Source organism: Panthera uncia, assembly GCF_023721935.1.
Source record: "Panthera uncia isolate 11264 chromosome B2 unlocalized genomic scaffold, Puncia_PCG_1.0 HiC_scaffold_24, whole genome shotgun sequence".
Lineage (NCBI taxonomy): Eukaryota > Metazoa > Chordata > Mammalia > Carnivora > Felidae > Panthera > Panthera uncia.
In genome coordinates, this window is record NW_026057580.1 from 81370489 (window position 1) to 81393850 (window position 23362).

Sequence of the window (23362 nt, forward strand, 5' to 3'; positions counted from 1 at the left end):
TATTAAGTGTTTCAAACCAAAAGCTTCAAGTGGTTACTCAAACTATTTCTAACTAAAGAAATATTTCTTCTGCCATGACCACATTGTGGTGTTTGCTTTTCATGTTCATTCTTTAGCATATGTAAATGTGTCACCAAGTATAAAATATGGAGGATCTGGTTCTAATGCAACTAAAAGAGAAACGTGAAAATAGGACCGTAAGAAAATACATTTGCTGGACAAGGTTAGGAAATGCCACATCTGCAGTGATTTAGCTAATAAGTCTCATTGCATTCAGTGTGTGTTTTGTCTGTCGGAAGCTCTCTGGGCTGTAACGGTTACTTCAGTGACCTTTAAGGCAACAATAAGGTGAGGTAACCCTACAAAGGGTTGTGTTTCCCTCATCAGGAAATAAAAACAGTAGCTCAGAGTCCACTCAGGGATTTTATCCCAGACCAAACACCTTAAGCTCACACAGTAAGCTGAATTGCTGCCCCCAAGGAAGTCTGTGTGGGTGGGAGGTGGTTCTTTTGAATTTGGCCTATGACTGGTTATGCTCTAAATTTCCTTTGTGCAACTGGAGACAAGTACCCTTTAAATTCTCACCTGCAGAGAAAATGGATATACACTCTATTTTCATAGCCCACACAAATTCTTTAATGTCTTTCAATGGGTTCTTCTAAATATTCAGGCTGAGCTTTCTATGATCTGCCTTTTAAAATTTCTCCTCATGGTCTTTTCCAGCTCTGTCTCCAAAAGGGAGTATGTTGACTAGGGGCTTTGTCATTAATGACCGAGGTACAATTTTATATTACAATACCTCACTGCCAACATGTATTTTAAAAAGGCAATTTTAGGTTTACTGAACTCAGTGTTGCTGATTAAGAGGTTTAAATAAATGGGAAGTTCACACTAGGGAATATATTTTAGCAAAGAATATTTATTCAAAAAGCATTTCTCACTCGGTAATTTCTAAATTCCACTATTATTAATGTTATTAAATCATAGTTATTAAACTGATATGGCTCTTTACTAATTTAAAATAATGGGCCTCCCCATGTCTCCATAGGTCAGTAGAATAAATATACCCATTGTTCAGATAGGAAAAATAAGGCAAAGAGAAAATGTAACAATTGCAAAGAAAATGATAACTTTCCTGAGCTATCTTCAGAAGACCAAAAGCAAATCCCTCCGATGAGGCAATGATTAAGCAAGCACAATTTTTATTTTATTTTGTCACCTTCTGCCCCACTGTCTACTTTTGTTATTCTCAGAAAGAGAATAATGTTTTCCTACCAGTAATCAACATTTGCAACCTTTGATAGCCTTCATCGATGAATGACTCTCACCAGTCACTTTGATGCTAAGGCATGTCTTAGCCTCTTTGCCTCTACTCCTCTAGGCCAAAGGGACTACAGTGGTGGCTTCTTCCCATTGGTATTCAAAAAAGTTTCTTTTATCTCATAGGACCAAGTATTATAGATCTTCTATAAAAGGTCTTCTCTTTATTATCATTGAAGGCCTTAAGGAAGAAAGAGTAAAAACAGTTGAATTTCACTTAAGAATTTTACCAACATCTTCCATGCTCCAATGATTGTTTTATTTTTCCTTACAGCCTAGCAGGTCTATAGAGATCATCCCATAAGGACAGTCTTCCATGCACCAAGACACTGTTCTGGGTTCTGGGTTACTGTAGTGAACAGTAGCAAACAGTAAATTTCATGCATCTTACATTAGAGCAAGGGACTCAACAAAGAAACAAGTAGATTACAATATGTCAGGTGGAGAGGAAACACAATAAAGTTGAGTGAGGGGAAGCTAATCTCTGAAATCCCAGCAAATTTCCAACTTGCCTTGCACCAGTTCGAGTTACATTTCTCTTTTTGCATGGATTTCCTGGTCCCTGACACTTGTACCTTACATGCTGTATTTCCAAATGAAGCCAAGCACCAACTCCTTCCTGACATTCTTTTCTGTTATAGGCAACAGCATTCTCCTAGTCAACAAATTTCTGAATTGACTTTGACTCTTGCCTCTTCCTCTCCTTCCCCCATGTGCAAAAACTTGGCAGGTCACATATTCTCTACCTCTTTCTCCATTATCTTGAACTCATTGTCATCTTTTTTTTTTTCTCATTCTCCGAATTCTAATTCAGCCCTTCAGTGATTTCCGTTTTTCATATTTTCTGGTAAGTGTTGAAATAACAGACAAAATGCCAAGTGGCTAAAAAGACAACATGCCTCTTTCCTTTGAAAAACACCATAATCAGAGTTATACAAGAGGAGGCTGAGACTATAAGTAGTTTTCAGAAGAAAAGATCATTTAAATGTTTATATGGTTTTATAGTTCAGAAGAAATGAACTAAACTTTGAAGGATGCTCACCTTATCTCTTCTTAAAGATATGTTACAGAAAAACCAAGACATCTCATTAGTAACTATTACTGGAAAATCCATCATAGGTGGGTTTTGCTTTGATTATTGCTTTGATTATTATTTGATTATTGATTATTATAAGAGTACATCTTCTAGAAAGAGCAGAGGAGAGACGCTAGAGAATAAACAACAAAATGAAGCATCTACAACCAATGGAAGACTCAAAGCAAGCACTCAAAAACTCTTGTTAAATGAATACTATAAAAAGAGAACAAAAGCCTAAAGATTTTAGATTTAATCCAAAATCTGATGCAAAACCTTTGATAACCTTCCAGGAATTTACTGGAATGGCATGAGTGAAAAGCAGAAATCACTTTTCAATATACTTAGGAAGGAAATAGAACACCTCACTTCCAGCCCTGTCCTCAGCTGTTGTGTGTCCCCCAAGCAGTCAAGTAAAACTGTATTTATCTGTACAGTGAAGATAATTATTCCCACCCACCTCACGGTAATTTTGCAGAGATAATTAATATCACCTGAAAGGGCTTTAGAAACTATTAAGTATTGTGCAATTGTTTGAAACTTTATTTACTTTTTTGTTTATTTGTTTATTTTGAAAGAGAGAGAGAAGGCACACAAATGAGCATGGTGGGGGGATGGGAGGGGGCAGAGAGAGAGAGAGAGAGAGAGGTGAGAGAGAATTCCAAACAGGTTGCGCCTGCTGTCAACACAAAGTCTGGTGTGGGGTTCAAACTCACCAACCATGAGATCTTGACCTGAGCCAAAATCAGGAGTCGGACACTTAACCGCCTGAGCCACCCAGCACCCCAGAACTTTATTTTTATTTTCAGGAATTAAGGAGATTCCAGAGGAATAACAGGTACACTTTTCTAAATAATGCAGAGATAAGCTACGAACCAAACATCTAGATGCCATCACAATTACTTGGAAAAGGAGCTGTCAGATGTTTCATGACCCTTACTGCTCAGAAAAGTTTCACAGCATGTAGCAGCCACTTTATAGACTTGATAAATGTGATTATGTAAAAGAAAAGAAAAATAGACCAAAGCGGTATTAACAGTATTCTAAAAATGTAAGTTAACCCCAGTGACTCATTTTTTTGAAAAAGAAATCGTTTCTTCTACTTCTTTTTTTCACCCATGTGACACCACAAGGAGTTCCATATGTGGTTGAAGCATCATCTGGAAAAGAAGAGCAAGGAATCACATCTACCTACACTGACCACCATAATATTAACTATAGTGGTCAGTTGGACCCAGCTTATTTCTATTCCTCTCCCTCAAGTCTTTAGGAAGACATCCAAACAATTACTGCTAATGAATGCATGTGGAAATTGGCCTTACATAATTTCCTTGGCTATGAACTGAAGCATGTTTATAAAATATGCCCTTTGATTGTTGCTTAAATTTGAATGCCTCCCTCATAAGTGAAATGGTAAAAATCCATCGTGGCTACATTTAGATCCTCTTCTTTTTCATCTTGGTTCTGAATCACCTGCTGTTGGATCCTTTTTTATGGCTCCAGATGATCTGAATGATCAGAAAAATTACAATCCTTCCATCAGAGTTTTTATGTGATCCTCCCCACATGGGGAGTTGTAAGCCAGCACTACCAACCCCTACACCAGATGGCTAATGAAAGCAAGCCCTAGACAAGTCAAACACTGTTCACAACACATACTAAGGACACACCTCATTTCCCTTCTGGCCTTTTCTCATGTCTTAGGAAGGTCTACATTGCTCCCAACTCAAGCTTTGTTTTCCATTTTTGGTCCTGATTCTATCCATTGGACTTGAAGATTCATCTTGGTTTCTTTTAGTTATCCTTTGATTGTAGAGTGACTACAATCTTTGGTTTGTAACTACCATCTGACCTTTTCTGCTATCCATCTCAAACCCCTGGAAACAAGCCCGAGAAATATTTCAAAATACCAATAACAATAACAATAAACCTGAGTTTAACTCGGATCTCAGTTTCAGTGGAAGAGACACGAACCAGGAAATTCTAACACTGTGAATACCTCTCAGTAAACTAGTCCTTTATCAAGTTTCAATGTTGACAAGAGAAAACCCAAATGAAAGGGAATTTAGGCATTATCTGAAATTAATTTCCAATCATAGACAATAATTTTTCAAAATACAAACCTTAAATATAGTTGACATTCAATTATTGTATAGCTTTTCTGGTACCCTTTATATTAGCTAATGTATGTATACAGGCAATTCAGGAAACAAAGGAGGTTCCTTCTCTTAATTCATCTTCTGGTATGGTTCCATCGTTATCCCAAATTAAACATTTTCTGTTTCTCTTTCTCCTACACTGCATGGCTTAAAAGACTTATAAAGAAAATCCTGAATTTTTTCAGGGGCTTTTAATTTTCTTCCTCCACACCATATGTCTCACCCAGGGCTCCACATTCCTTATTTTATTTTATCCTCATACTAATTGTATGAAATAAGTATTTTAATTCCTGTTTTAAGAAATGTTAAATGATATGTCTGTGGTTACACAGCTGGCAAGTGGTCAAAGCAGTATTTGAACCTTGATCCTTTTAACACCATGGCCTTTGTTCTTATACTATTCACTTTTGATAAGAAGAGAAATTCATCCTAGAAAAATGTGTCCTCAAGATAAAAAGAAATGAGATATTAAACCATGAAAAACATGAAACGACCTTACAGACACATTACTAAGTGAAATAAGACAATCGGGAACGGTTCCAGTACTGTATCAATCCCACTCTGTGACATTCTAGAAAAGGCAAGCCTATGGAAACCGTACAAAGATCAGTGGTTGCTAGAGATTGGGGGAGGAATGGATAAAGGCAGAGCACAGAGGATTTTTAGGGCAGCAAAATGATTCTGTATGAGACTAACACTGTGGAGGCAGGTCATTATACATTCATCAAAAAACGTAGTTTAAAACACCAAATGTGAACCCTAATGTAAACTCTGGACTTTGGGTGATAATGATGTGTCAGTGTAAATTCATCAGTTGTAATCATGTACCACTCTGGTGAGGGATGTTACTAGTGGCAGAGTTTGTTGGAGGGGCTATATAGGAACTCTTTGTACTTTCTGCTTAATTTTGCTATAAACTTAAAACAACTCTAAAAAATAAAATCTATTAAAAAATATTTCCCCATTATATAAACAGACATCATGGACTTTATGTTACTTCATACTTTGCTCCAATTTCTACCTGTAGCACCTGAATCTCACAGTTGAGGCAGGGGGAAAGAGAACAAAAACTAGTCAAAGCTAAACCAATAGAATATGACTCTAGAACAAGTAAAGATATCCACAGGCATCCTATTTCAGTCTCTATATCCCTTTCTCTCTCCTATCATCTGTCTTGCCAGCTTTTCATCGGTTTGGCTCTTTTATCCCTACCACACAGCCTTTAAGTCCAGGAGCAGAAAAGAAAAAAATAAACACAAAACTTTTTCCCAGTATTCTTAGTATTTACTGTTTCATCGATCTGTGGGCAAGAATTCAGACAGGGCACCCTGAGAATGGCTTTTCTTTGATCTCAGGGGCCTCAGCTGGGAAGACTCTATGACTGGGTTGACTAAGCAGCTTGAAGCTGGAATCATTTGGAGACATTTTCTCTCACGTGTCCAGGCTATCAGCGGGAACCTCAGCTAGCCTATCAGTCAAAATACACATACCATTGGCTTCTTCACTGATCTTTTCACGTGGACTTGTTTGGGCACAGTGGCTGTGTTCTAAGCATCTCAAAAGACAATAGGGAAATGTATGACATCTCTATGATCTGGCCTTGAAAGCCACATAGTTTCATTTCTACCATATTCATTAAAGCAGCCACTAAGTTCTACCCAGGTTCAAGTGGAAAGGACACAGACCAAAACTACCAGAAGGGAGGAGTGTCAAGGCCACAGTGTAAGCAGATATGAAATAGGAGATATTATTACAGCCATTTTGGGTAATTTTGTTATATGTTATTATATTTTAAATATCGAAGTATGTATTGCATTTGAATGTTTGGTTAAACTTTGCTCTACATCTTTATTTCTGATTGCCTATTTCAGATTATAAAACACATAATGGCAGGCACAACCATGTTGCATTAATTTACACAAGCTCCATCATAGCACCTTGTACTTGACAATCATAGTATATAATATCATTACTAGTGCTGCAGTTGCTGATAGGTACATGCACTTAAGCGATTATTCTTTACATTTGTAATGTGTTGCAGAAAATCTCCACACTAACCAAAAAAGACATACAGCATCTTTACTCTGCAAGTGAATTTTATTATTCCAATTAGGTCTTGGTTGCTTGAGAAGAGTACATAATTTCTTCTCCCAAGTGAATAGATTCTTGTAAAGCAATAATTGAATCTCACAGTTGAGGGGGGAAATACCACTACCCTGAAGGAACTATCTGTTTTCCTCCACAATTAGTCACTTAGGTTTTAATAGATTATTAAACGGTTTATATTAGTAATCTGTGTGAGATCTTGATCATGAATGCTAAACTCTTTTGAAAAGTTAACTAATGAAAGCAATTGTCCCTTTCCAGTTGATTTCATAGGTGGCTTTGATTCTTATGGCTATCAAGGGCCTCAGAAGACATCTCATTTACAACTACAGCCTATGTACATGTAAGTACTTTATTTTGGAGGTATTCTATGATACCAAAAGATGATTAAGTAAGCACTGCCATGGTGCAAAATAGATGGCATGCAGCTTTCCTTCAACTACATACTTCCAGTATTTTCTCTTCTATTAATGTTGTTTTGGCTGGGATAATTCTAATAACATTTTCTCCATAATTCATTTTTAAATCTAACTTATCAGAAATGCCATCTGTAAAGTTACTTTTAGTCTTATATAAAGTATCAACTACATAGCTAAAAAGCCTTTATTAATATTTCTTTGAATACTTTATTAATACTTCTTTGAATGACCCAAAAGTTATATATTTTGAAAATGATATAACATTATGGGTAGTTATATGCAACTATACATAAACTATGTATTCTGGTTTTCCCAGGAGAGTCTCAGTTTACATAGGTTGTCCTGGTATAGTTATTACCAGTACCTCTTCTTACTCTCAAAAGTATTCTCATTTGGATGATAAATTATAGGCTATATATAGTTATATATAGTATAACCCTGTAGTTATGTATAGTGTTAAAGAAAACTGAGCAATAATATTCTTTATTCTTTTTCTGATGTGAAGTGAAAATTACGCCAGAAGAGTAACACTGAAATTTATCAGACCCTTAACTCTAGCACTCAAGAGAGCAGACATACAATCAGAGCCTGATTTTTATATCTGTGTTTAGGCAAATTCCCTTGGATAACAACTGATAACAAATTCTATATATCAGCATCAAGTGATATGCTGAATTGCAAGCGAAGATCAAAATAGAAAGTAAGATTCCAATTCATTTTGAAATGTGAGCTTCTCTCTTTGAAGATATGTGTTTGTCGTCATTGTCCTCCACCATTGAATCATTTTGCCTTTTAGTATTGTTAATGTCTAGGATGATAAATGGAATTGGAGTATTTCTCTTCCAAGAGATTAAAGTAATCTTTATACACCTCCTTGTAAGCTTCTCTTTAAAAGGGGAATGATCTATGCATCATGCCTGCACTTTTCTTTGGAAGTATTTGGCAATACCACCCATAACAAAGACCTGATCTGTTCAGAAATCCACCAATACTGTATGCATTCAAAGCCTTCCCTCTGCAAACAGTGCATCACACAATCTCTTTTGTATCCTCATAACCACTGCCCTAAATCAGCGTTCATTACCTTACGTTTTCCTGTCTCTTTCTAATTTTAGTACCTCTGTCCCATCTTCCATGTGGCTGCCAAATTACTCTTCCCAAAGTACCACTTTGACTCTTTCCCCACCTTGTCCCCAAACTATCAATTAATCCCTATTACCTACTAAACAAAGTCCACATTGCTTACCGTAGCTTACAAGTATCCTCTGACCTGGCCCCAATATCTTGCTGAAATATTCTCTCTTCTCTTCAACCCTTAACAACTTTTGACTCCCAACTATATGCAGCTGATGCTAGGAGATACTGGGGAAGTGTAATAATGAATAAGAGCTGGCTCCTGTCCTGATGAATCTTATAATCTATTGAGGGCGTTAGTAGTCTGCCATCTTACCCATTTTTTGCCGGTGAAACTAGAACTCTTGCTTTCCACCAATATGACGTGTATTTCTCTAATTGCCCATGCTGTTCTCTTGACACCAAACATATTTTTTTTCCAAGATGAAATACCACTATCCTTCAAATTATATCTTAAAATATATATTTTATGGAAGAGTTTTAAATCTCTTTTTCCTCTGATACTTCTCTTTTTTTTTTCTTTTGCGTAGTACTATACTTGTTTTCTGTTTAGACCAAAATTTCCTGTCTTCCCAGGAAGACTCGATAGCTCACACAAAAAGTAAAATTATAAACCCTTGAAGTTCTTTACCACTCTTCCCTATATTGTATCATAGCTTTATATAAAGTGTTCTATTAAAACATAAAGGCAAAGCAATACAAGACAGTGGTTAAGAGGACCTAGAAGGCAGAGTACTAGAGATGAAATTCTTTATGACCTTGGACATACAACTTGATTCGAGTAACTTTAATTATTCTCATCAAATCTAAGTTTCCTTCCCTGAAAAAGAGAGATGATAGCACATGTACTTCATATAATTATTTTGAATTTATAAGTATATAAGACGTAAAACATGCCACATGGTAAATGCTTAAGAAACATAACTTACTAGTACTGGGAACAATGCTTATGTGAACCAATATTACTCATGAAAAGACTTTATCGAATCAGAAATCAATATACTATACAATATAATATATAATATACTATATTTCATAGTATATGAAGGGATTTCCTCTGGAAACAATAGATCACATATAATATCCACCCAAATAACATGCAACAATATGTGCTCAAGAGTAGACCAGAACATCTACAAAGCTTGTAATTGCTTGTTTCTGACAATATCACATAGCATTTCTTCATCATGTAACACTTCATTGTGTTTATGAATATGAATGATCAATAAATATGATCAAGCTATAATAAGTTACATGTAACCACATATATAGGATTAGCTATCTTAGAGAATGCTAATTATACATAATCAAGTATATTTTTTCAAATCAGACATCCATAATTCTAATGTCTTTAAAAAGGGGACCCTGCATATTTAATATCCATCATTAAATTCCTGAGGACCAAACTTACCATGATTTTATTAAATAGAAGAATTTAAATGACAAACGAAAAGTAATAAAAATATTATTTTCTTCCTTACTGCCTGGGAACACTAAAATTATGTAAGAAGTTTCAAGTCTCACTGCTCATGAAAAAAGTTGAATGTTCCATGACATTCAGATTTAGGAAGTTAGAATTAATTGCATATAACAAATCACTAGTCAAAATACTACCACTGCCCCTTCTACAAACCATCCCCTTACCGGACTTCAAGTTCTACAACACTGAGATTTTATTTTACAGATGAGGAAACTGGAGGAAGAGAAAGGAAAACAAAGGTCACACAACCTGTTAGTTGTGCCACCCCCAATTATCAACCAGTTTTCCTAACCCCTTAGTTCAGTGTTCTTTCCAAACTCTTAGACCTGTGAGTTTGCTCTGGCATTCATTATATTTCCTGATTTTTAATGTACTTAGTTGTACTTCTCACACTAACTTGGCTGCCATACCTCCAAACATGCCTGCACCCCTCCCTTTCTCTGCAACCAACTATCCTCTTCGGATTTTACATTATGCAGTAGCCTTCAACGTGGTAGCCTTCAGAACCCCTCATTTGACAGCCATCGCCTATTCAAACCCTGTGAAAAACCAAAAGTGACTCATGCATAAATTTCACCCCTGCTGAGAGGAAGGGACCCGAACATCTCCTATGTCTTTGTCCTTTGGGGAGTAGCTTTTCCTGTCAACCTGCCATAAATAAGTCTCATAAAGTAAGAGTAATTCAACATCATGGTCCGGTTCAAGCACTTTCACAATATTATATAGCAACTGGAAATAAAAGCTGTTCCTTAGAAGGAACGCAAATGCTTAAAAAAGTAATGTGCAGTTTTAGCTGCGGGATTTCCATTATGCCCAGCAAATCCGTGGCTAAGAGCTTTGAAAACACTGCCCTGACTGACTCCCATTCACAGCCACGTTTCAGTTCCTACAGTCATTGAATAGACAGCCCTCTCTTTTTTAGTTAAGTTGGGAGAATGTTCTGTAATTCTTTAGATTATCTATCATCCATCCTAAAAGAAAAGGTTTTCATAAATTTGTTTCTTATGGTTTGGTAAACTTCTTTGAAACAAATAATAGCCATGAAGCTCCCTCACAAAAACATTCCCATGTCCAAAGGTTAATTTTCTAACAAAGTAGCTGTTTTGACTACCACTGACCTATGTGCCATCGCCAGTAGAGATGTGTTTGGGCTCCCGCAGTATAAACTGTGAGAATATCCCATGGTATATTAGCAACATTTGAAAACACTGCATTCTTTTTGGCAGCCTAATTGTATAGCAATACATATTCATTTCATTTGTCCCCAGAAATGGATTTTAAATTATCATAAGTGGCCACTTTACCCAAGAGGTTACAGAGGAAAAAGAAACGGAGAGGAAAGTTGTCTCATTTTAAGCACAATTTGGGCTTGGACTTTTTTGTGTTTAATTTTTGCTTGTTCTTGTGCTTGGAGAGGTGAGAAAGATGCTGGGCTCTCCCCCTTGATTAAAAACAACTTTTCTTTCTCTCTTTTTCTCTCTACCAGGTCAAAATAATACAGATGGCCTCAGTATGTCAGCTCCTGGACCTTTCAAAGAACTTGTTTTGCAGTGGCCTCCTGCATTTTATGAAGAGCAAGAAGCAACTGAGTTTAAATATATATACATGTTAACAGAACAAACATAAAGCCTCTACATACACTGAGACACACACACACACACGCGCACACACACACACACACACACACACACACAGAGGCACATACTAATTCCTCTTGGCCTCCTCTTTCTAACTGAAACAAATAAATATGCAGGACACTCCCATCTTGGATTTCCTGAAAGTAGGCTTCTTTCTCCCAGGCCTTTGGAAAGTTCATAAGGAGATGTGTTGGTGCCCTCTGCTGGCCGTCACTAACTACTCTGCAGCCCAGCCAGTCGGCCTCTGTGAGCTGCAAAGTCATCCAGGGCACATTAGTTTGACAGCCCTGTCTTCTGCACTCCATACGTCTTGATAGCACCACGGCTACGTAGGCAATGTAATTGCAAAAACAAACAAAACATGCCATGATGACCTTGTAACCGAAGTCCGAAATGGCAGGTTGTTTGCCCTAAAGGCTATACCGTACATACTTGCCTTAACCCACCTAAGTTGTGCGCCCGAGTCTCAGTGCAGACCTCCCCAAGTCACTTCCTTTAGGCTAACACACTGCTATTAATTCCGAATGAGTTTGAGTCTGTGTGTTTCACGTCAAGAAACAGGACTGCATAGCTCAGCAGCTCAGTGTGTCTGTGTACAAAAACTGCCAGCTGTCAGCAAAGTGCTTTATCATTGAACCTCCATGGTGGCCAAAAACAGACAAGTGACAATAACAACAACAACAACAACAATAATCATGTTCTTTATAATTCTTAAATATGGTCTTCTGAAGGGGTTGGGTGGGACAAAGTAAAATTTATTAATCTACTAAACTCATAATCTACTGGAAGCAGAGAACAGAAATGGCTTAACTCACTGATTTTATTTACTGCACTCTAGGTGCTTTTATAAGTATCTACAAATGTCTTTTACTAACACAGAAACAGCTGTGGATTTCTATCAACAGAGGCCAACTGAATATGTATTAGCTATGTTTACTCTTTTATATCTAATTCAAATGGAAGACCCTACGTAGGTGAACTTTTTTTCCTAACTTCAGCGTACGAGATTATTTTTTGGGTGGGCGGGGGGAGCAATAGTTACCTTGGTGAAATATTTGAGATCTCTTTGTGGTATTTGGGGGATCTGTTGTGTGTTAGAGTGTATTTTAATCCTCCTGTATTATTGTGGCAGAAAAACTGTGCTGTTAACGTAGTTGGCAACAAGATGCCTTTGGAAACTTAATAGTAGGTCAATGTGTTTATGGAATATTCTGAATTCCTAGGAAATTTTGTTCTATATACTCAAGCATTATTTGGTTTTCATTAGTGGGAAACATAATTAGCTCAGGCTTATCAGGAACTCCGAAGAGTCATGTTTTTTCTTGGATCCACCTGAGATGCTAAAATCAATTTTTTTAAAACTAATACAACATCCTTCAGTGCAGTGAAATTGAGACTTGAAAAGTTACAAATTGGCATGGAGCAATGTTTTCTCTCTTGGTTTCTATGTAGTTTCTTCAGTTATTGGGTTAACCTACTTTGGACCTTAGCCCATCCAGATCTACATAAACCAGCCCCATTACTGTGTTTGCATGGATGTCTGTGAAATACACACATATACATTCAAAAACAATAAAGGAACAAAGGTTATATTGGAACATAAACTAAAAAAAAAAAAAAAAAAAAAAAAAAAAAAAAGGTTCCAGCACTTGTGCTTGAATTTTCTCAGTGGCTTGTATATGTTTGTCCATACATACATGTATAAAATAAATAATTGCAAACATGTCAGTGAAACCTCATATGATGATTTTATAGTGACATGCATGTTTAATGTATGAGAAAAATATTTACCAATTTATTGTCCTCTGATTCTTAAAATTTAAATACTCTACATGCCAGAAACTATTCTAATGTGACTATTAACGTGAAAATTAAAATGAGGTTTCACTGTACATTCATGCTGTGATGAGATTCCACCTTATAGGACATGTATATGGATAGAGATTTAAGTGCACAGAGAACAAGCCCTCATATTCCTGCTTTAAGTTGCAGCCAAGCTACCACTTAATCACTACTATCATCACCACCAAAATTTTCAAAACCAGTTGTTGACTACTAAAGAGTAATTCGTGGACAGGTCTTCTTTCGGGAGCAGTGAGCACAGTAGTGTGATTATATCTGGAAAACCATCTGAGTTGTACAGCTGATTCCTCCTCAAAATCCGGTGAAGAATGCTATTTTTCTAGGCTGAGCTTTTGTTATAAACCTAATATTCAGAAGGCAAGAGTTACAATCCTGATGTGTCTTTTTTTTTTTTGCGTTTGTTAATTCTGAATGTATTTTTAACAGAGTGATTTTTTTGACTTACTAGTGTAATTTGCATTTTAAAAATAAATGGAAAAACAATTAAGCTTCTGAGCCATCCCTGAAAGCCCCTCCTTCTCACAGTATATCTGATTATATCATTGACAAGGAAAACCTATTAAATTTACATGAAGGCAACGCTGATGTTCTGTGCTATGCAGGAATGGATATGTCAGCAATAAAAAGAAATTGCCAGGTCATGGCACCATGTTAGCTCAGTCATAGGTAGCACGCACTTTCATTATCCCCTAACACTAAGGGTTCTTTTACAAGACTGCCTGGAATAGACTTGCTGTCATTTGGAGAACTTTTTTTTTTTCCTTTCAATCTGGAACTTAGAGTTAGCACCGGGCTAATAGCTGACAGAGGTGTTAGGGCACTATGCTAAAAACCTTTGCTTAACATAGGTAGGGTTTTTTTCTTTTTTTTAAAGGTCAAATTATTTAAAATAAAATTATTTAGAATACTCATTTAGTCATTGCTCCTTTGAGGACCAATCGTTGACAACACTATAAGTGAAGCATGTTGGGGTAGGGTAGGCAAGCAGAAAAGATTAACCCAAGGAATTTATGATTGTGTAACCATAATTTCAGCTGAGGTTCACTGTGTAGCTGAAAGGGAGAGAAGGTAGAGGGATCAGGCTTGGGCTGTCTCAGGCTTAGGCTGCTGTTGGGGCTCTTTCATTGCACAACCCCCAGAAGCCAAAATGCAGAAATCGATTGAAAATAAAAAAGGCTTTGAGGCAACATTCCAAGAAGCTGAAGATCAACTTGTAGAATTTGACTTCCTGGCCACACGGTGAGTCTTGGAAATGATGAAGCCTGTTTTTACTTTTGTTCCCTGTGTGAAAGGTGTGTTGATATGGTTCATTGTGGATGACTGGCAGGATGTTGCTTCATACTGTGAGGTCAAATACACACATCTCAGTTGCAAAAAAAGGGATAAAAGTTAATAAAGCAACTAAATATATATATATATATACCCTAAAGAAAAGATTCCCACCTCTGGAGTTCTCAAATAAGGTGTGCATTTGGTAAGTAATAAATATTATTTGTTGATGGCACTAAGATCTTCATTTGTAACTGTTGAAATCCTAATCTCTAATACAGTGAAAGAAATAGCCAACATTCCATTATACTATAACAAATGGGTCATAAACTCAGAAATACAAGCTCATTTTATGTAGGTTACATTACAGAACAAACTTTTGAGATCCAAACCCATTTATTATAGAGACAGGAAACTAAGGCCCACAGAGATCAAGAAATTACTCAAGACTACCATTTATTGTGAAAATGCAAATCACTCACCATTCTACAACAAATTCCTGTATGCGTACTCTGACCAGAATAGAATAAATCAAATCCCAGGCAATGGGATTTGTCAACTGACCCTGGACTGTTAAATCAGAATGAACCCTGATAAGGAAGACTCTAAGATAGTATAAGATCATGAAATGTGTCTGAATTATTGCATATTAGGTTCAATATAGTCTCAATGTTAAATATGTTTTATTATCTTACAGTTTTTTATACACCAAAACTCATACCCACATGTAAATGTCGTCGACAAATTATGTTTGTTTTCAAGGTTTAGAAGTTTTTCTGTTATTTCTCGTATAATGCATTTGTGAATAGTTAATATTAGAGAGATTGAGATTACTTGAACTGTTTCATCATGAAAATACTTACCGCGATTGACAAGACTATCTTCCTTCAGACATTTGATCCATCTCTGGTAAAATTTCAGCACTAAACACTTGTACTCAGAAAGCTTTGATACCAAGATCCTTACATTGTAAAACACTGAAGCCCCAGTTATTCTCACCACATGTGAATCTTTGCTTAGGATCTGTGTTCAATCCTTTTCATTTTATTACATCTTCCTTCCACTCACTCCCGAGAAAGGAAAGAACAAAATCTGTGATTGATGTATTATGTCCAATTTAAAACATGCTAGTATCCGGAAACAATCACTTTTGATAACTATAAGAGCAAAATCTCTAAGACATGTATGTGCTCTATGCCTTTTAATTCAACAAAAACTTGAACTGGATAATGCATTCCAGAGTCTCATTTACCACCGAAATCTGCAACGGTATCATGAGTTATGACTGTCAGTGACAACAAAGAAAATGATGGTGAGTTTCTCCTAAAAAGGGATAAAGGCACTTCTTTTTATATTCTTTAGAATTATAATGAAGATCATTTTTTAAAAATCCTCAAACATGGAGTTTAGATGCAAATGAGCTCAAAATTTGTATAGGTATTGAAAGTTTATTTCTATATGATAAATTCAGAGAGGAAAAATCCTATTATAAGCCACATGTTGATGCTCTGATACAGTCCAAACCTTTATTAAAATTAATGTAAGCCTTCTCTATAATGAGAGCACAGAATTGTGGCCCCTTAGTAACAAAACAGTTATATTTTTTAACCTCTCATTCTACTCTCATATGAATGTAAGCTGTAACAGCAATGGAATAAAACAACTCCCAAAAAAAGATTGCAAATTGATGCTGTCACCCCAAGGATGATGGATTGATTCAATTAATCAGCAAGTCTTTTCTAAGAGTCCTTCGGGGAGTTATTTACCAGAGGCATACCCTGTTTATTCCCCTTTTGTGTGCCTGTCATTTTTCTTCATTATTCTTCTAGTTTTACTCATTATATCCTTTGGGGATATGTTGATCTCCACATGCAGAGAGGTTTTGCAAACTGCTGTCTAGACATAAATCTTCCAAGCTTCAAACTGGAGGCCACCAGGACACCTGAGCCTCTTGTCATTGTTATCTCAGGCTGACCGACACTCTCAGGATGAAGTCAAGCAAATGAACACGGAGTTACAAATGATAAGTCACGGGGAACTTACCAAATTTAGTAAAGACTATGAAAAATCCTCCACTGGTAAAGATGTAAAAACTTTGTGTTCCAGACACCTATGGAACTAGTCTTTGCATCTGCAAAAGCAGATCGGTAGGACAGGGCCAGAGGGTTGAGAGGCAGGGGCCCGTGCTAACAATTAATGGAAAAACAAAACATATTCGGTGTTTGCATTGAGTGCCAAAAAGCAAATGCTCTCAGACACAAAACATTTCTATTTCCAATAGGTCAAGTAATCTGTCTATATCTTGCTATCAGGGGTGGCTACATAGTTTTTAGGACCCGTGAAAAATGCAAATGTGGAGCTCTTGTTCAAATAGAAAAAGAGTGCTACTAAAGGTACTAAAATATTAAGACTTTTCCTTCTAAAGTATTTTATTACTTATAAAACATAATAAGGGCAAATAGTAACATAGAAATAACAACACAAAATATAAATAATAAAAAATACTTAGATGTCATAATTTTAAATAATGCAATGAATACAATACTTTATTAATGGGATATCTTGACTGATAATAAGATGTTTGACTCACCTTTCTATAACTTAATATTAAGTCATCAAAATGTATACTTTGAACCAATTCCTTTTTAATCAATATAAATGAAAGTGATGTCAGTCACCCTCGGCAAATGCATCATAACCTTTTATAATTTTTATGAAACTATAGTTTTTAATTTAGAGAAGAATCTCCCTGCTTCTGTCACTGTTACTAGAGCCATGAAGAATATTTTATAAACAGTGACAACATTGCAGTAAATTTCTGATAAACTACTTATAAATATTAGTCTTTTGAGTTAATGGTTCACAGAACAATTTTTCTAAAAAAGATTAAACTTCATAAAAAATCACTTTCATGTAAACCTGAATCAAATTTTAAAGAAAATTATAAAGGCGCCTGGGTGGCCCAGTTGGTTAAGCATCCGACTTCGGCTCAAGTCGCCATCTCATGGCTCATGGGTTCAAGACCCACGTCGGGCTCTGTGCTGACAGCTCAGAGCCTGGATCCTGCTTCAGATTCTGCATCTCCCTCTTTCTTTGCCTCTCCCCCACTAGCCTGCACGCCCTAGCACGCTCTCTCTCTCTCTCTCTCTTTCTCTCTTTCTCAAAAATAAATAAATGTTAAACAAAAGTTTTAAAGAAATATTATATAATAGGATCTTAGTGTTTCCTCTGACATTTCCTGTAACTTGTTCAAGAAGCTAAAAATGGCTTCCTGGTTTCCATGTACTTAAAAACACCCACTTAAGTAATCTACTGCTATATGTTCAGTTACAAGAAAAATAATTTTAAAATTGTCTTTCTCAATAATTTGTTCTTCTGAAGCATCCTATGAAAATAGTTATCTTCTGTCTATTACTGATACTAGTCTCTACTTTTTATGTGTGAGCCCACGGATCTGTTTTTTTACAACGTTGCTGCAGTTCTCAAAACGAGAGATTCCAAACTCTTTGAATAATCCCAATGGCGCTCTGATAATGCTTTATTAAACGCTGATGTGTATACGTTTATCTTATAATAATTTTCTGACGAAGCTTACTGCCCGAGCACCAGCGGTTCGTGTCCCAGCACTAAAGTCATAGCATTTGTGCAAAAGCTACAGGGACAAGGGCTTTTGGGGAATTAATAGGCAAGTTGGCCTCCCCCAGTTCCTAGGGCTGCCAAGGGCCCCTGCTTCCCCCCAGGGGTAGAGCTGCCCCTTCTGCTGCTGTTGGGGCCAGTGTCACCCCCGCCAATCTTATCCTCAGTTGGTCCCCAGCCCAGCAGCTCCTCCGACTGCCCTGAGGCAGCCCAGGCCAATTGCTCTGCAGGCTGCGTGCTGTGCCCTGGGGCCTAAGCCTGTGCCCTCCGGTATTGCTGCTAGATCACAAACATTCATGCAGGCTGTCACCCCAGGATATCTTGTCTACTCACCACATGCTCAAGAATAATATATTAAGAATTTCATGAAGAGGATAGTAGAACATTAAACCAAGCACCAGACTCCTCTGAGCATGGGGACCATGTGCAATGAAACGTGTCATATGCCCATCCATAACGCTAGCTAGACCTGCTTGCTACAGAAGCCGAGACTAAAAAATTCTACATCTACTCCACTTCAGACTTACCCCCATTTTGTCACTGGAATAAATGGAACTGGGATAGTGCGTGTATTATTAAAAAATAGTCCTGGGATGTTTTTACTAAGAAGGAAAGGATGATTATTTCAAAAAAGAATGAAACACAAAAAGGATAGATTGGATAACTTGGACACCAAGGCTGGGATTATTTTCAGACTTTCCAGTGAATTGGATCAAATATCTCGTTATATGCATAATTAGTCAGGTTTTTATTACACTTCTATTAAAGAAAGAGTTTTGTCATGATGATTGAAATCCATTATGGTGCAAGGGCACTAACATTTCATGGCTACAATTCAATCTAGTTCTGCAGGTTTAAGAATCAATTTCAAGAATAACAACAAAGGTTTTTTCTAAATCCTTCCCACTAAAATTTTAAAATAAGAACTGTTGAGGTAAGGCATAGTATGTATCCAATATATTTAAAGTAAGATGGATATATTGTGGAAATTCATTTAGAAACTGAAAATATACCTAATTATACTGCATCATGAATCAAGACACCATGTGTTAAAAGAGTAAATTGAAATAACTATATTTTATGTAATTGAGAGATTTTTTTCCCTTCATATTTCTGTATGTGGACATATATTGGAAGCACTAGAGTAGCAAAGTCCCCTCCTTACTCCATTTTCCATTTTTAACAATATGCAGTATAAGATGACATTAAAGCTATAAGTGCCACACAGTACTCTCCTGGTCACAGCATCTAAGTGGCAGATCCAAATCTCACAACACAATCTGTCTGCAGAGCCCACAGTTTTAACCTCTAGGAAACAAAATAAATCTCCAGAGAGCAGTATGCAGATGTGAGTAGCTATGTTTCCCTTTGATGTCAAAGAAGATCTGTCTCTGATTATAGTGACTTTTTATTCATGCATTCACAGAATATGTCATTCATAATATTCAGAATATGTCATTCTTATTCGAACAACTTCTTCCATCCACCACACCTCCCCAAACACTTTCCATTGAGACATGAAATGAGATTTCTTAACAATTACGGCTGTCAGGCAGAGGGTGGACTTCAGGGGAAGACTCTGGAATTATTCCTCCCTTAGGGTCACCATGTCTTAAATGTGGTCCTATCACGACCATAGGGTCTCTCTCACCAACATCGGTTCCCTGTCTGTATAGAGAGAAATGAAAGCACAGTAAATCTTGGTAAACATGGTCAACCCTGAAGGAAAAGAAGACACTTGTAATATATTGTGTTTATAAATTCCCCTCTCCATAAGTCCCACTTTGGTTGTGCTTGACATTTAAAATTGAAACTAACAGAGAAGCGCTGAGCTAAAGTGAAAAGGGATATGGATGGGCAGTAAACCAGGACTTGTTATGTAATTGTTGCCAGTGTCATTCATTCTTACAGACAGAATTTAATATCACCACAAAAAGTCACATCTTCCTAAAGATTTAATATGAAAGATTCCTTTTATATTAAAAGGCAAAACAAAAACTGAAGCAATTTCCTACATTTTTCCACCATTCAGGCCAAGTGTAGTGGTATTTCCTCATCAAATATCTATTGGCAATTTCTACTTCTTAAATGACGTACATTTACAATTAAAAGCCAGGTATGGGAACAAAAAGAAAAATGCATTTCCTAAAAACAAACAAAAAAAAATCTTGCCCACTGATTTATCTTTTCTTATATTTTTCTCATAAAAGTCAACAACATTTTATATATATTATTGATTGTTAGAGGTTCGTCGCAAATTTTCTTCATTCTTGCTTTGGTTGACAATTTGTATTGAAGGAGATGGAAGCACATACAATTGATATGACTCTCAAATAATTCCAGGTATAAATCATTGTATTAGTTTCCTGTTGCTGTGGTATCAAGTTACCACAACTTGGTGATTTAAAACAACACAAACTTTTTAAGATATTAAGATATGATTCTCGAGATTGAAAGTCCCAAATAGGTTTCATTGGACTAAAATCAAGGTATCAGTGGTATTTCATTACTTCTAGAAGCTTGAGAGAAGAATCCATTTCTTTCCTTTTTCCAAATTTGAAAGACTGTTTGCATTCTTTGGTTAGAGGCCTTTTTGTCCATCTTCAAAGTCAAAAGTGTGGCATCTTCAGATCTCTCCTTGACTCTATGGCCTCTGATTTCATCATCACATCTCTCTCTGACACTGACCTTCTTGCCTCCCTCTTATAAGGATCCTTTTGATTATGTTGGATAATCCAGGATAATCTTCCCATCTTAAAATTCATATATTAATCACATCTGCCAAAGGGACTACAAAACCCTCTTTGTTACATAAGGTAAAATATTCATAAGTTTCAGGAATTAAGGCCTGGACATTTTTGGAGGGACATTATTCTACCTACCATAATCACCTAAGTGTCTACCCAGGCACTACTCACACCCCCTGAGGTAAGATGTTCTTTCTGAGAGTCAGCATTTCTAATTGCTGATATATAATATGTAGGATATTAAAAATCTTCAAAGAATTCACAAAACTACTTTTTTAAAAAAATGGTTTTTTGATGTTTATTTATTTTTGAGAGAGAGACAGAGCACGAGCGGGGAAGGGGCAGAGAGAGAGGAAGACACAGAATCCGAAGCAGGCTCCAGGCTCTGAGCTATCAGCACAGAGCCTGATACGGGGCGCAAACTCACAAAATGCAAAGCTCATGACCTGAGCTGAAGTCGGATGCTTAACCAACTGAGCCACCCAGGTGCCCCATAGAACTACTTAACTAAGCTCAAATCCTCTGTTTTCTAGCAATAGAAGTTAGAGTCTTGAGGGCACCTAGGTAGCTCAGTCAGTGAAGCTGCCGACTTGATTTTGTCTCAGGTCATGATCTCCCAGTTCCTGAGTTTGAGAGCCACATCCAGGTCTGTGCTGACAGTGCAGAGCCTGCTTAGGTTTCTCTCTCTCTCTCTGCTCCTTCCTTGCTAGTTCTGTCTCTCTCTCTCTCTCTCTCTCTCTCTGCTCCTTCCTTGCTAGTTCTCTCTCTCTCTCTCTCTCTCAAAATAAATAAACTTTAAAAATGGGGCGCCTGGGTGGCTTTGTCGGTTAAGCGTCCGACTGCAGCTCAGGTCATGATCTCACGGTCTGTGAGTTCGAGCCCCGCGTCGGGCTCTGTGCTGACAGCTCAGAGCCTGGAGCCTGTTTCAGATTCTGTGTCTCCCTCTCTGCTCCTCCCCTGTTCATGCTCTGTCTCTCTCTGTCTCAAAAATAAATAAACGTTAAAAAAAATTAAAAACAAAAAAGTTAGAATCCTGGAATTGTAAGGTTGGACAGAATCTTTCAGATGAATGATTCACCTCCTTTTTAACACAAGAGATTGTTGCGTCTTAGGCTGCTGACACCCAAATGGAAGAGTTCAGTGAGATTTCCAGAGCATGTGAGACTGCTTTTTCCACTACATCATACTGTTGCTAATAATTTGTAAAATCCAACTCATTTTTAATAAATCACCTCTAATGACTGTGATTGAAAAAAGAAAAGTCTCCAGAAAAGATTAGCTGGAATCTATCCACTTGTGAAATTTTTATAGGAGTCTCTATAATACTATATAATTCATTGATTTGGATTCACATCAAGTTAGAAAAATATTCCTAATGACATTGCACTTTTTTCACAGAAGCATAATATAAGTTGATTTTTAAGTATTTATTAAATAAAAATAATAAATGCACATATTAAAAAATAAAGACTACAGAAATTTATAAAATGGCCAATAAAAGTCATCCTCCTCATGCATTCATCTTATTTCCTCTCTGTAAAGTAGTCTTTTCAAGTATGTCCTTCCAAAAAAGACATTGGCTTATAGAATGGCATATGTACATAATGTTCTGCGTGTGAACTTTAAAAATGTACAGAAGTGAAGCTTTGTACATACTGAATTTTACTTTTGTTCACTTACTAATTTATCTATGCCAATCTACCTCATTATTTTTAATAGATGTAGAGTGTATTCTAGTATGTGAATCAACGTTATTTACCTAACTACTCCCCTATGGGTCAACAGAAGAAGGATTCAAAAGTTTTGTTTTGTTTTGTTTCAGTTTGTTTGACAATGCATTATTTTTATTTATTTCAGAAAAGGTCACATGTGCGCTTCGTTCAGAATTAAAAAGGTCTAACAAGGCTATGAACTCCTGTTATTTAAACCTGACTTCTCCTTTTGAAGACAGCCAAATACATTCTGTGAGGGCATCTTGCTTTTTTTCCCTTCAAAACTGCAGGCGTACCTGCTTTATTGTACTTCCTTTATTGCAGTTTGTGGTTTTTTGTGCCATACTGTGTTTTTTACAAACTGAAAGTTTGTGACAACACCGCATGGAGCAAGTCTATAGGCGCCATTTTTTCAACAGCATTTGTTCACTTCATGTCTCCAACACATTTTGGTAATTCTCGCAATGTTTCAAACTTTTTCACTATTATTATATTTCTTATGGTCATCTGTGATCAGTGTTCTTTGTTGTTACTACTGTAATTGTTTTGTGGAGCCACGAACTGTGCCCATATAAGATGGTAAACTTAATAAATGTTGTGTGTGTGATGACTGCTCCACCAACCAGCTGTTCCCTGTCTCTCTGTCACCTCCTCCTCAGGTCTCCCTGTTCCCCCGAAACACAACAGTATTAAAATTAGGCCAATGATAACCCTGCAATAGCCTCTAATTGTTCAAGTGAAAGGAACAGTCGCTATTCTCTCAATTTAAATCAAAAGCTTGAAAGATGAAGGAAGGAATGTGGAA

The 23362-nt window shown here is 36.7% G+C and overlaps 1 protein-coding gene across 3 annotated transcripts in view; it reads left to right on the forward strand.

The window, feature by feature from the left end:
* NKAIN2 (sodium/potassium transporting ATPase interacting 2) overlaps nucleotides 1-13879 on the forward strand; it is a 981572-nt gene extending 967693 nt beyond the window's left edge. Inside the window, exons 6-8 of one of the 3 annotated variants that reach the window (XR_007462564.1) lie at nucleotides 6922-7003; nucleotides 7691-7779; nucleotides 11180-13879. Coding sequence is in view for 2 of the 3 variants with exons in the window: in XM_049652958.1 (XP_049508915.1) it covers nucleotides 6922-7003; nucleotides 7691-7715 (107 nt within the window). In the remaining variant the exon portion in view is untranslated. Of the gene's footprint in view, nucleotides 1-6921; nucleotides 7004-7690; nucleotides 7782-11179 lie in introns of those variants that run through there. The other 2 variants (XM_049652959.1, XM_049652958.1) reach the window with 2 other exon arrangements.
* Nucleotides 13880-23362: the final 9483 nt, after the last annotated feature.